This window comes from Callospermophilus lateralis, chromosome 6 (assembly GCF_048772815.1).
Source record: "Callospermophilus lateralis isolate mCalLat2 chromosome 6, mCalLat2.hap1, whole genome shotgun sequence".
Taxonomy (NCBI): Eukaryota; Metazoa; Chordata; class Mammalia; order Rodentia; family Sciuridae; genus Callospermophilus; species Callospermophilus lateralis.
Window position 1 is genome coordinate 34,486,527 of NC_135310.1, and position 12,632 is coordinate 34,499,158.

Below are 12,632 nucleotides of genomic sequence, written 5' to 3' on the forward strand. Positions count from 1 at the left end.
AATAGCTGTATGAAAATGTTGCATTAATTCTCATTCAAGACATATAATCCCAGTGTGTTTTTAAGTTTCAAACTTTCTGTTGTCAGTTTTTCTTCAGATTCAATGCTATTTTTTTAAGTATAAAAGATTTACTCACTTGCATATTTGAAAATACATTGTCAGAGCCATGAAATCCACTTCCACAATATTTCCTTTCTGAGGGATTCCTAATTTTGACAGATATGAATTAATAGTGTAAAGCCTATTCATGGAACATAACTGAAAGTCATGACATTATTTTCATAAGAAAAAGAAACTATTTTGTTAAACTAACATAAAGTAAATAAAACCACTTGGCCTTGAAATGTTTGGTTATTCTCATTTATACTGTATTACTTAGGGTTGATTTGTCCATGAAATAGACAAAAAAAAAAAAAAAAAAAAAAGACAGAGGTGAACAGCCACTAACATCAAGACAGAAGTGGTTTGAATCCTACTATGCCAGCTGTGTTGTGACTTCAGATAATTTAATTACCTTCTTTTGATTAAAATTTCTTATGTTAGGTCATTTGTAAAAATGCAGTGACATAAAGAAATGTTTAGAATACAGCATTTAAAGATACTAAATATTAATCTTCCTATAAGGGTATGGATCATCTCCTCTTTCATATTCTTCTAAATAATAAAAACACAGTTCTCTAGTAAGAGTAAAATTGTCATTGGGTTGAGTGGATTCTGGTCCACTGCTTAGGTTTTTATTTGACAGGGGTATGTATCACAACTGGTTTCTTGCAGTCATCAAAATTGTAAGTTTTGAGATATTAACAATATTAACCACCCAAATAATAAAGTGCTTTTATCAACTTCTTGTTGGACTTTGAAGTATTATTAGACATAACTGCAATCTGTAAAAAAGATGTAAATAGCAAGTTATAATGTGAATATAGGTAATAATAATTATCAATAGGGATGTGGGAGGCCTGAGCAACAGTTCCTCTCCCCCGGGGATTTGTGGCAATGTCTGGAGACATTTTTAGTTGTCAGAACTGGAGAAACGGTGCTACTTTCATCTGGCAGGTAGAAGTCAGGGATCCTGTCTAATATTCCACAATGCACAGGACAGCTCCCCACAATAAAACACTACCCAACTCAAAATGTTTATAGGCCAAGGTTGAGAAATCCTGAGTTGAAGAGAATCATATTGTATTCACATAGAAAGTGCCCAATGGTTACCTTGAATTACTAAGAGATCAGAACTTACAATGCAAGTTGCCACTGAGGATCCAAATAGAATGTCAAGGGTTCAATCCTGTCACTTTTGGCAAAGTGCAAACGCTTGGGTAAGAATTGTTTCAGGTAGGGTTTGAAGTGCTGGTTTGGTTCCCGGCACTAAATTTGCAAAAAGCAAAGGAAAATCTATTATTTCCATATTATCCAAAGTGCAAATTTCTATTGAAATTCCTTCCTAACTTCATGTGAATTTTTTTTCCCACGCATTTTACCCATCTGCCTAAAAAGTCACAGAAAGAAAAATAATAGCTCTTACTATTTGTATAATTTACAGTGTGACTATTGTAAGCTAGTTAAAACTTTTATAGGTTATCATAATTATTAATGCATAAAAGCCTCAGGGCTCTTGGACTGTGTCACTAGATTATAGTGGAGTTACAACTGGTGAGCCTAATTTCAAATACCTTGATAACTAATTGTAAGAATTTTCTTCAAGATATAAAATGGAGCAAGTGGAAAACGTAGCATAAATAAGTTAGCACCAGGACAAAAACTTATTTTAAAAAATAAGCATTGAAAAAGAAGATGGGGACTGTAGGTATATCTCAGTGGAACAAGGCCCTGGGTTCAATCCTTGCACCACAGAAACAAACCCTACAACAACAACAACAACAACAACAACAACAACAACAACAACAACAAAAAAAAACCTAAAAGGAAATATTCCATAATGCTAACAGCTTTTATGTTGGTACAGCAATAGGTTTTGCTTTCTGTTTTTTTGTCCCCCTTCAATTATTTCTGGTACCTTCATAAAAAGTTTACAATCCCAATAAACAATTTTTGAAAACTTTCAAACATAAGATTATTGAGACATTTCCTTAAATATAAGCTTCTACATGGTGGCCCATATACCCCAAAATTCAAATCCCATAATCCCAATTACAAATACTGAAACTTTTTTCTAAATATACAGTACATAAATTAACAATAACTATAAAATGGAATAATTGTACTCACAGAAAGATTTCTGGCAATGCCTTCATAATTAACTGAAAGGGAACAAACATAAGAATTAACAATTGATGATATGCTACAATTACAAATAAAAAATAATACAAAAATGTAGAATGTCAGGTTCAAACCCTATATTTAAATACCAAAGCAGATTTCAAACAGTTTATTTAAGTCACAGTATATTAGTCATACAAGGAATTTAAGACAGATCCTTAGGTACTGCTCTATTATAGGCACCCTTGATATGATATGATATATAGCAATATGATATCATGTCATATTGCTAAGACAAGTTATAGAACATCTATCCATCCATGTTGTTCATCTATATTCCAGTCCATTCATCCTTTTATTTATTCATCAGCCTGTTTATCTACCTATTCATCCAAATATCTATCTATTTATTTACAACCAATGTAGATCTAGTATGATTTTACTGTGTAAAAATTAAAATATGTGTTTTATATACATACAGCAAATACTTAGGAAGACACATTCCAGACTTTACAGTAGTTGTCTCTAGAGATGGAAACTGAGTTGCTAACTAGGGGGATTTATGGTGTGAAACTGGTATTCTTTACTTTGTATTTTTCAATATTCAATAATAATTGTAGACTTTCCAAGTAAGAGGGGCACAGGAAAATTTAGAAGAGAAGGCAAGTATATTAGTTTTAAAAACAAATTTACATAATAAGCCCATTAGGTTTATTAGGTATATTTGGTGCTACACATCAATAACCATTTAGTTTCCTAAATATTCTTTCATTTCTTCTTTGCATGTAAAGTTTGAGAAAATTATTCAGAAAAAACATACATATATGTGTGTGTGTGTATATATATATATGTATATATATACATATATATATATATATATATATAAAATATACATTTTTGTATGTATAGAAATAAATTGATACATTGCTTTTGCTTTAATTTGGGAAATTTGGGGATCTACCTGAGATAAGGTATGGCTAAAGCTAATTCCCAAAACAATGTCTGGGGACTGCTATTGCCTGTATGGTTTTTATAACAATCGTGCAGTTCTCCTTCAGTATCTGAGGAGATTTGTTTCAGGAGTTCCCATGGCTACCTAAATCTTCAGTGAGATGCTCAAGTCTCTTTAGCAAAATGGAGTAATATTCGCACATAACCTACACACAACCCCCTACAGATTTAAAATCATCTCTTGATTATTTATCATATCTAAAATAACTAAATGCTACCTAACTAGTTGTTATACTATATTGTTTAGAAAATAATTTCAAAAAAAATCTGTACATGCTCAGAAAAAAACCACAATTTTTTTCTAAATTTTTCAATACATAGTTAGTCGAATCCACAGATATGGAATTCTCAGCTGATTGTACTTTACTTTTCTAAATTAAAAAAAAATAATTAAAACTTTTCATTGTGCACAAGAACCTGTGCTGTGTCACTGAGTTAATTTATCTGCATAATCATTTTTCTGTAGTGAAATCTATTTTTCCTCATTAATATTCAACAGTATCCACAGAATTCTATCTATTTATACAGCCCAAACCTAACCTAATTCTAATAACTCTGAAAAGCTCATTTCTCTTCCCATTTCAAAGATCAAAAGGATAAAATTTGCCATACATATCCAAAAGTTATCAAGGATGGTATTCAAGAGGCACAACTAGTTACAAAATAGGCTTGATTTACAAATGAATAAATAACTTAATTTCTTGGTATTTTGTATTTCACATGTAGTCAAGTGAGAATATGAAATTTCTTTTACTTCCCTGTTTTAAAGAGTCATTGCTTTTTGGAATGGTTTATGTAATTTCTAAGGACTGGAACCAACTGCTTATAGAATTAATCATCTCCCTCGGCATTCCTCCTCATAATAGCATATTATACCAAAATGATGTAAGTTATTTTAATGAAGTGTCATTAAGTACATAAATTCTAACAACTGCAGTTGAATTTTTCCTTTAAACTTTTTTCTAATTACAATCTTGAACCTAGTACAAGTAAAATACACACCCCAATATGAAATGTATTAAGAAAATCAAATAATATGCTTAGCCTATGAATATTAAGTAGGTACATGTTGAACTCGTGTCCTCAAATCTAGTCTCATAAAATTTCTGTAAGTAGAAAAGACCTGTACTGCAAATTTAATTATTAAACTAACTGATTCCCTTCAGTTTACAGAAATAATGATTTAGAGTGATATATTCTTAACCATACTTACATGAATAGTATTTATCTGGGACATCAGAGGGTCTCAATCGAGGAGCAGGTCCATAAACAACTTTAATATTTTTAACATCCCCCAAATATTTATTCAGATATATATACTTCTTACAACTGCCTTGTTCCATGCCTAGGAGAAAGAAACCACCAAACATATTCTAACTTTAATAATGAATTTAATATAAAAGAAAACTTTCTTTTACTTCCAGAATTGAATTACATTTGAGTTTGATACTCCTATCAGTTCAACATCTGATAGACAAGAATACAGAAATTCAGCTAAATCCTCCAGTTCACTTTTTTCAAAATATTTTCCCTTTCCTTCACCAAACTAGTTTAATGTTTCTTCTTATCTCTGTATTTCCAAATCATTATGTGAGTAAAGAACACTGTCTTATCACAGTTTTAGACAGTTATTTGCCCAAAATCATCTAGAATTTAAACTCACTGTGGGACTGGAGTTTCTTTAGCATGGAACTTCTTGGGACTGTTTATAAATATAGCTGTCTACAATTATTTCTGAAGTAAACAACAAAAACAAAAAAGAGCACACTTTTTTTAAAAAGAGAGAGAATTTTTTAATATTTATTTTTTAGTTTTCAGTGGACACAACATCTTTATTTTATTTTTATGTGGTGCTAAGGATCCAATTCAGTGCCACGTGCATGCCAGGTGAGCGCGCTACTGCTTGAGCCACATCCCCAGCCCCAAGAACACACTTTTTACTTTCTTGCATACTCACCATTTTCTTTTTTGTAGTATTAGGGATTGAACCCAATGGCACTGAGCTTTATACCTCTACATGTTTTTTTTTTTTTTTTAATTTAACACAAGATCCCCCAAAGTTGCCCAGGCTGGCCTGGAACTTATGATCATTCTGCCTCAACCTCCCCAGTAGCTGGGATTATAAGCATGAACCATTACAGGAGCCATTATACCATAAATTATTTAGTCCTAGAGCTAAACACAAATATGTCAAAAACATCACATTATTATGAAATTATGTCATCAAAATATATACTGCCTCTAAAGTCAGATTTCATGCTAAAGAAAATTAAATATGTACATGATAATGTGCTCCAATTAAATCTAAAACTGTAAAGTTAACAAAATTTAATAAAAAATCTTCAAATAGCCTGGTGTAGGATTTTCTAAAATCAGAAGCCAAGTACATTTTGGCTGATGGGAGCATATAGGCTTTTAAATTTCTGTGAATTCTGTGTTTATCATATTAGTGTAATCTTTTCTTAAAGACTTTCCATAAGAAAGTACATTACAATCTATAACATTCATAGGAAATATGAAATAAAAGTTAATCAAATTCACTTTGATTTTTATACTATTTAACCTGAGGAGTAAATGATACAAATTCAGATTACCATGATCTGAAATAAGGATGAGGTTCAGGCATCTATGCAAATTCAGTCCTTTCAGACCATCCATCAGCATGCCAACCATGTTGTCGACCCTCTGCAAGGCTTTGATGACCTAAGGATGGGAAGCAAATCTCATATGAGCATTCCCTACTAATGATTATTTCTATAGAAATTTATCCCTATTAAAAAAAACCAAGAAAAGAAAAAGAATAGTGGATGTAATTATGATAAACTAGTTCATGTTAGACTAGCACAGGTCAAGATCAAAGAAATGGAGAACAGTAAATACCTGCTAATCGTTAACACTGAGAAGGTCCAAATTCTGCATTTGCTCAGTCACAAGTTTGGGAATGACATTAGCTGTTCTGATTAATTTTACCTCCTGGAGATCCAAGAGCTACTACTTAGAAGAAACCCAAGTGTCAAACTAATACTAGCTCAAATCTAGTGTTTGGCAAGAAACCACTGTATTCTTAATTACTACTTTTTCTTCTTTTTTTTTTTTTTTACAGTTTCTTCATGTACTTTCTGATCATTTAAATGGTCACTGTTTAAGTAAAAGTTTTTCTAATTTTCAAAAGTGTTAAAATTATTCATGATATGCTTCTTATGCATTTAAATTTTTTAACTTGGAACTTACAAGTTAAAAAATTACTTATCTCCATACAAACTGCATACATATTACATATGAATATTTCAAGGACACAGAATGGCAAAGGTTCTCAGCATATCACTTTCTGGCATTGTTCTTTTCCTCTCTCTTTGTAAAAGCATGTGAGGAAAGTTCTTGTGCAGTTTTTTGTGTTTTCTATAATATATCGAATCAGTTTAATCTTCATTTATAGTCAGTATATTTCACTTTAATATGAGACAAGTTCTTCCAAGCCTTTCAAAGATATCCAGGGACTGAAGTTGTGCCTCAGTGGGGTGAAGCACTTGCCTATATTTTTATATATATATATAACTTTCTTATGGAAAATCTATATATAGGCAAATACGTATATTCCAAACAACATAAACTGGAATTTTTAAGTATTAAGATAAAGTAGATATTGAGATGCCAGTAATAAATAGAGTTTAACAGAATCAACAAATTAATAAATAAGACTTGAAGAGCAACAGGCTCAACCTTGAAGGAAGATGCATCAGGAAAGCTTGTACTGTGCAAAATTATTAGTAATCAGAGCAGCACCAACTCTAAAACTTACCTAACTGGACAAACAAACAATCACAAAACGAGTCAGAGTATTTTATAGTCAAAGATCTAGAGATAGTCTTAAGCGCCAGTGACCACAGTAAAGGACTGAAAAAAAGCACACCAGCCCCCTAGTTAGTTTTTCAAATTGTAGAAAGAGTTACGAGAAATTTTCCCTTAGGCCAAATATGACATGGCCACATAGTTGGGCACTCATCTTCCTTACCTCACCTGTAGGAACAGACACAAAGGAGGGAACAGTGGGATCATTAACTACGGTGGGGCTGCCAGGATGAAATTTGATGGAACGAATACAAAGGATAGAAACAGACCTGTATGAGATCATCTTCCCCTCCATTTCATTCTCTTTTGTATGAGATGAAACGCAATCTAAGCATTTAAACGCAACCTACTCATTAAGAGGGGCAAATTTAGGACAGATACAGGGTCAGTAAAACTAAGGGAAGGTAGTTTAGGCAGATGTTCTAGAGTCAAGTGAGAAAAGTGGGCATTGTCTTTTCTCTCTTTCTTCCTCTACTGTTACAGAAGTAAGCATTGAGACCCAGTAGTGCCCTCAAAAACAGAATCATAATGAACATGTCAGGACAGGCTTTCATTGAGACCCTGTGATGAAAGTCCTTAAGATTTGCAAACTATCCAACCTGTGCCAACTGGGTAAAAGAACTGATATAAATTTGTTGGGGAAACCCAAGGTATTATAAACTATTATGTTTATAGTTTCTTATCCCATGGAATCACAGGAGGCAAAGGTAAGTAAACTGGGATTTTGAAATAAGGGATCCTGGCAATACCTCTTTTCCCTTTTTTTGTAACCAACAATTCTTACAGATTCTTACTTTTCCTTTGTTTTTATATCTTAGGTCACAGATAAATCATAAGGAAAGTCAATTTAGAGATGCAAAGAAACTCAAATCATTTTTCTATGCTAACACTTTCTGTGCTCCAAGATATAAAAAAATGGTGTGGCCACATGAACTCTGAAAGTAGAAGTGTTTTAAAGCACTGTATAGATGACAAACATAGACAGGAGCTGGCTATGTTCCTGGAAGGAGGTCAGGTCAAAGAGTCACACTACGAGCATTAGTCCATGAGCTGGTCTCTAGTTTCCTGGCAACCATTAAATAAAAGATGATTATGTGAAAGCGTACTCTTTGGTTTAGTAAAATTATGTATGATACTACTTACTTTTTCCAGAAATCATAGGGTCTTAGGGAATGATCTAAAATTCTGCTTCAAAGGTTTGGTTAAATGAGACTAGGTTTAATGGTGTAATCACTGATAAAAATGTACTTACTTCACTGCTGACTGGTCCATATGAATGACCTGAAGAATCTGGTTCTTCTAAATACAGAGTGTAAAAGTGTGGTCTAAATCAAACAGTATCAAAATGTAATATTTTACGAACACATTGAAAAACAGAATGGAAAGAATATTTCAACAATTGATAGTGATTAAAAATTTTACAACACTGAGGTAACATTTCTAAATTTACTACCAAATAATTTACAGGTTTAGAATTCTTCAAAATGTGACTATAATAGTTCATTAGAGAGTTAATTTGGATCTAAAACATTAAAGCCAATAGCCCGATTTTACTGTCTATTTTTAATAAGTATGTAACTTCTATTATACAAAGGAGTATTTATTTATTTATTTAAGGTTCCAAGGGTTGAACTCAGGGATACTCAACCACTAAGCCACATCCTCAGCCCTATTTTATATTTATTTAGAGATAGGGTCTCACTGAGTTACTTAGTGCCTTGCTTTTGCTAAGGCTGGCTTTGAACTCTCAAATCCTCTAAGCCTCCTGAGCAGCTGGGATTACAGATGTTGCCACCACAACTGGCCAAAGGAGTATTTATAATAGAAATTAACTTTCTACATACCTTTCATCTCTAGGAAGCTGTAGCCACTGAAGAACAGCTAAAATTCTTTCTTCAAATGGGATGGAACTAAAATTAAGGAAGAACACAACGAAACAAATCTGTGAGAAATGTGTGGATTTAAAATAAAATAGCATTAAGGAATACTAAAACAAGGCAAAGCATTTATTGTGTTTGAAGTTACAGAAAGCTTTTGATCGAAAACTTCAATTTTTTTCCAATGAAGGACTAAAATTGAGCTTTTATATAAATAAAAGTGGTAATTTGGTTTAAAAATTTGCTTCTCCTCCTCTACTGGAGGGTATTATTCATGTATCTGGAAGCAGGCATTGTTTACTGCACAGATATCAATTCATTAATACAGTCTACAAAGGACACCTCAGGCAGAGCTCAGCCACAGATGACACTTAGTACAATTTGGATTAAGGCATCTGATAAGCAAATAACAATTCTCCAGGCAACATCTCTTTAGCAGAGTTAATTATGCCTTCCTCTGGGTACAGGGCTTTGTTGACAGAGCTCCATCAGGGTGCTTGCCCAACCCCAAGAATAGAGCTTGAGAAGCCAGAGACTATGAATTCCCCATGCTAGTACAGTACATGGCACATCCAATCTCACTCGCCATCTCCATTTCATTTATGGGATGAAAACATTGGCAAATAACAAGGTCAAGGAAAGACACTACACTGTGCCCAGGTGAACCCTGAAGAATACATAGCAATATTATGAAAGAAACTGCTATGTCATTTTTGTTTGGGATTTATGATCTTTTCTGTTTGCCCTATTCTCCATCTCAGCTCCAAATATCCTGTATTGATTTTTCAATAAAAATTGGCCAAGAATCTTCCCTTAATTTTTTTTTTTTTTTTGCCTTTTCTGAATATATTGTGGATTTTGGATATCATGAGGAAGTTATCCTAATCAGATTCTTACACTGGAAAGCATATTTATTGAAGTAATTTAGAAAGGGAAATTCAGAGATATCATGAATATTTTCTTTTAAATAATATTTTGAACATCAGGGAGTCATTCCTACCAATGTATTCTTTAATGCATCTGCCTTTTCTATTTCCAAGTTCTTTTGCTTCCTAGGGTTAAAATGTTTAGTGTCTCTATTCTTCAGGTCTGTTCACACCACTCAAATGCTAGGGCTTAGGATTCCATTAAAGAGAGAGATGGGGGGCGGGGATGAGAGAAAAAATAAGCTGTTCTGTCTTGCAAGGTCCTAGAAAAAGTTTATTTACACATACCCATTATACACTTTGTAGATATCTGGGTAAATTCCTTTAATTGTCACATCTGATCCTGGCCAAAAAAATGTGCCAGACTTGAGGCCTTGATACTTAGCTGTGATCCAAATCTGGGGAAGAAAATGAAGGAAAGTTAGGAAATCGTGTGAACATTCATCTTTCAGGAAGGAGAGTATGTTCCTGCAACACTACGGTATCCTTCTCAAGAGCTATCTTGTTTTAAAGGTCAATAAGCTCCAGAAATTAGATTACAGTAATCACATAATATGACTTTTAAACAGCAGCAAATGGAAATTTAAATAGAGATTTAAAAGATGGACATAAGGCAACTGGCAATTCCTTTAACATTTAGAGCTATATCCCTAATTAGTAGGTTTCTCTTGAAAGAAGAAAAATTCATCAATACACCTGTCTTTAACTTGTTGACATTTTTCCTTATGTAACCAATATTTATTAAGTACTTATTACTGCCAATAATATACATGGATAGGATTCCTATAAGCCTCCTGCATTATTAATTTGCATGATCTTCACAGTAACCTTGAGGTAGTTAATCCTGTTATCTACAGTATAGACAGAAAACACCAAGGCACAGGAAGAATGACTTACCCAGAGTCACATAGCTTTAAACATCAGAGCTAACATTTGAATTCATGACCTACAAAATTAAATACTGTGCTCTTTCTCCTTCTAAGAGGAACATCAAGATTATCCAGAGAGACCATTTTTCATTATTATGGCAATTTTTAAAAAGTAAAAAGGAGAACGCATCTAAATTACAATCAGAAAGAACCTACTAAGTTATTTATACATGCAAATAAAGCCAGAGCTTGCGTGTCTCCAAAAAAAAAAAAAAAAAAAATAGCTTTGTACAGATCAAAAACATTACCCTGGGTTTTGGGGTTGTGGCTCAGTGGTAGAGCACTTGCCTAGCATGCATGAAGCACTAGGTTGGATCCCCTGTACCATATAAAATATATATATTAAATATCCCTGAAATAATTGCATATGTTTATGAGGTGTAGTGTAGTATTTCAATACATGTTTACAATATGTACTGATCAAGTCAGAGTAATTAATGTTTCCATATTTTAGTATTTCTGTGTGTTAATTAAAAACTGTTTTTTTAATGTTTAAAAGATGAAAATATTAACTACCCTGATTTGATCACTACATATTCTATACATGTATCAAATCAGCACATTTGTGCCCCATATGAAAGTACAACTAAAATAATAATTTTAAAAAACATCACTGCTAGATGATACTACTATATGAAAGAAAAGAGAAAGGAAAATTGGCTCAGCACAGTCCAAATCCATCTTTAAATAAAAGACTCTCAGTTTGTGCAATTATACAAGTTGCATTTAAGATTAGCAGCATTCATTCTCCATCTATGAAAAGATGACCACAGACACAGTAAATGAAATAGGGTATTAAAAACTCCAAGGAATGTGGTTGTTTTACTCTAATTGAAATAAACGAGAATAATAAACTATTTTAGCAACTAAAATAAAGAACTCACTGGCTCTCCTTTGTACCACTCAGGATTAAACTTCTCTTTACTTTTAAGTGAAAAGGAAGCATTCATTTTGGGATCATACATTTTATTGTCAATTACGCCATGGGATTCTGGATAAAGTCCCTACAAAAGATAAAACATGGATTCTGTCATGCATTGCAAAACAAGTTACTTTTTTATGCAAAATATAACTTATTCCCTTTAAATAAGGGAATGCAGAGTTGAAAAAAAAGTTGATATGTAGAGCTTACTGTGACAATGCTGTAGTGATTGGGAAAAGTTTTTGTTGGATACACTGGTCTCAAGTTTTTGGTATATGTTCCACAGTTTTCTAGAAGAGGAAAAAGTAAACATCATTATTAAATACATCTGACAATCTACTTATCTCATTTAGCTTTGATACCACAGCGGTATCTTTAAAACAAGTAAAATAATTAGAATGGATTTATAACCAGATTTAAATTCAGGATGAATTATAAAGTAACACTTGGGATAAATTCAATATTAAAGATTTGTTTTTTCCTCTTAATCAGAAACATGGTAAACAAAATAATTAAGTCAATTAAGTAGTTATGTCATACTTAACAGTAACATAAAGTTCAAGACAGACAAGTTGGAATAACATGATGCTTGCAAGATATTTGCTTGACTTAGTAGTCAAACACCTAAATTATAATAGGGAATGAACAACAAAAGCTGCACTGGCAACAAAATCTACAAATTAGAATAAGGGTGAAATAGTAGTTGGGGAGTCAGGGTACTGTGCTACAGATTCAGAACCAACCACCCCTGGATGAACTGGACTGCTTAAAAACAAAAGGTGTCATTTGGCTTCAAGTCAGAGAAAGCAAGGAAGTCAGACTGCTCTGATGGATGGCCTACTCATTTTTCCCTGGTGTCTCACTCTTCTTCTGCTGCCTCTATTATTGAGGAAGGAAC

General features: G+C 32.8%; 1 protein-coding gene across 1 annotated transcript in view; it reads right to left on the minus strand.

The window, feature by feature from the left end:
• Positions 1 to 12,632, minus strand: part of Enpp1 (ectonucleotide pyrophosphatase/phosphodiesterase 1) — a 67,501-nt gene that overhangs the window by 17,494 nt on the left and 37,375 nt on the right. The window contains exons 7-16 of the mRNA XM_076859729.2: positions 11,945 to 12,024; positions 11,697 to 11,816; positions 10,172 to 10,281; positions 8,925 to 8,990; positions 8,333 to 8,405; positions 5,826 to 5,934; positions 4,445 to 4,576; positions 2,230 to 2,261; positions 1,241 to 1,368; positions 137 to 206 (exon numbers count right to left, since the gene is read on the minus strand). Of these exons, the coding sequence (XP_076715844.2) occupies positions 137 to 206; positions 1,241 to 1,368; positions 2,230 to 2,261; positions 4,445 to 4,576; positions 5,826 to 5,934; positions 8,333 to 8,405; positions 8,925 to 8,990; positions 10,172 to 10,281; positions 11,697 to 11,816; positions 11,945 to 12,024 (920 nt within the window). The remainder of the gene's footprint in view (positions 1 to 136; positions 207 to 1,240; positions 1,369 to 2,229; positions 2,262 to 4,444; positions 4,577 to 5,825; positions 5,935 to 8,332; positions 8,406 to 8,924; positions 8,991 to 10,171; positions 10,282 to 11,696; positions 11,817 to 11,944; positions 12,025 to 12,632) is intronic.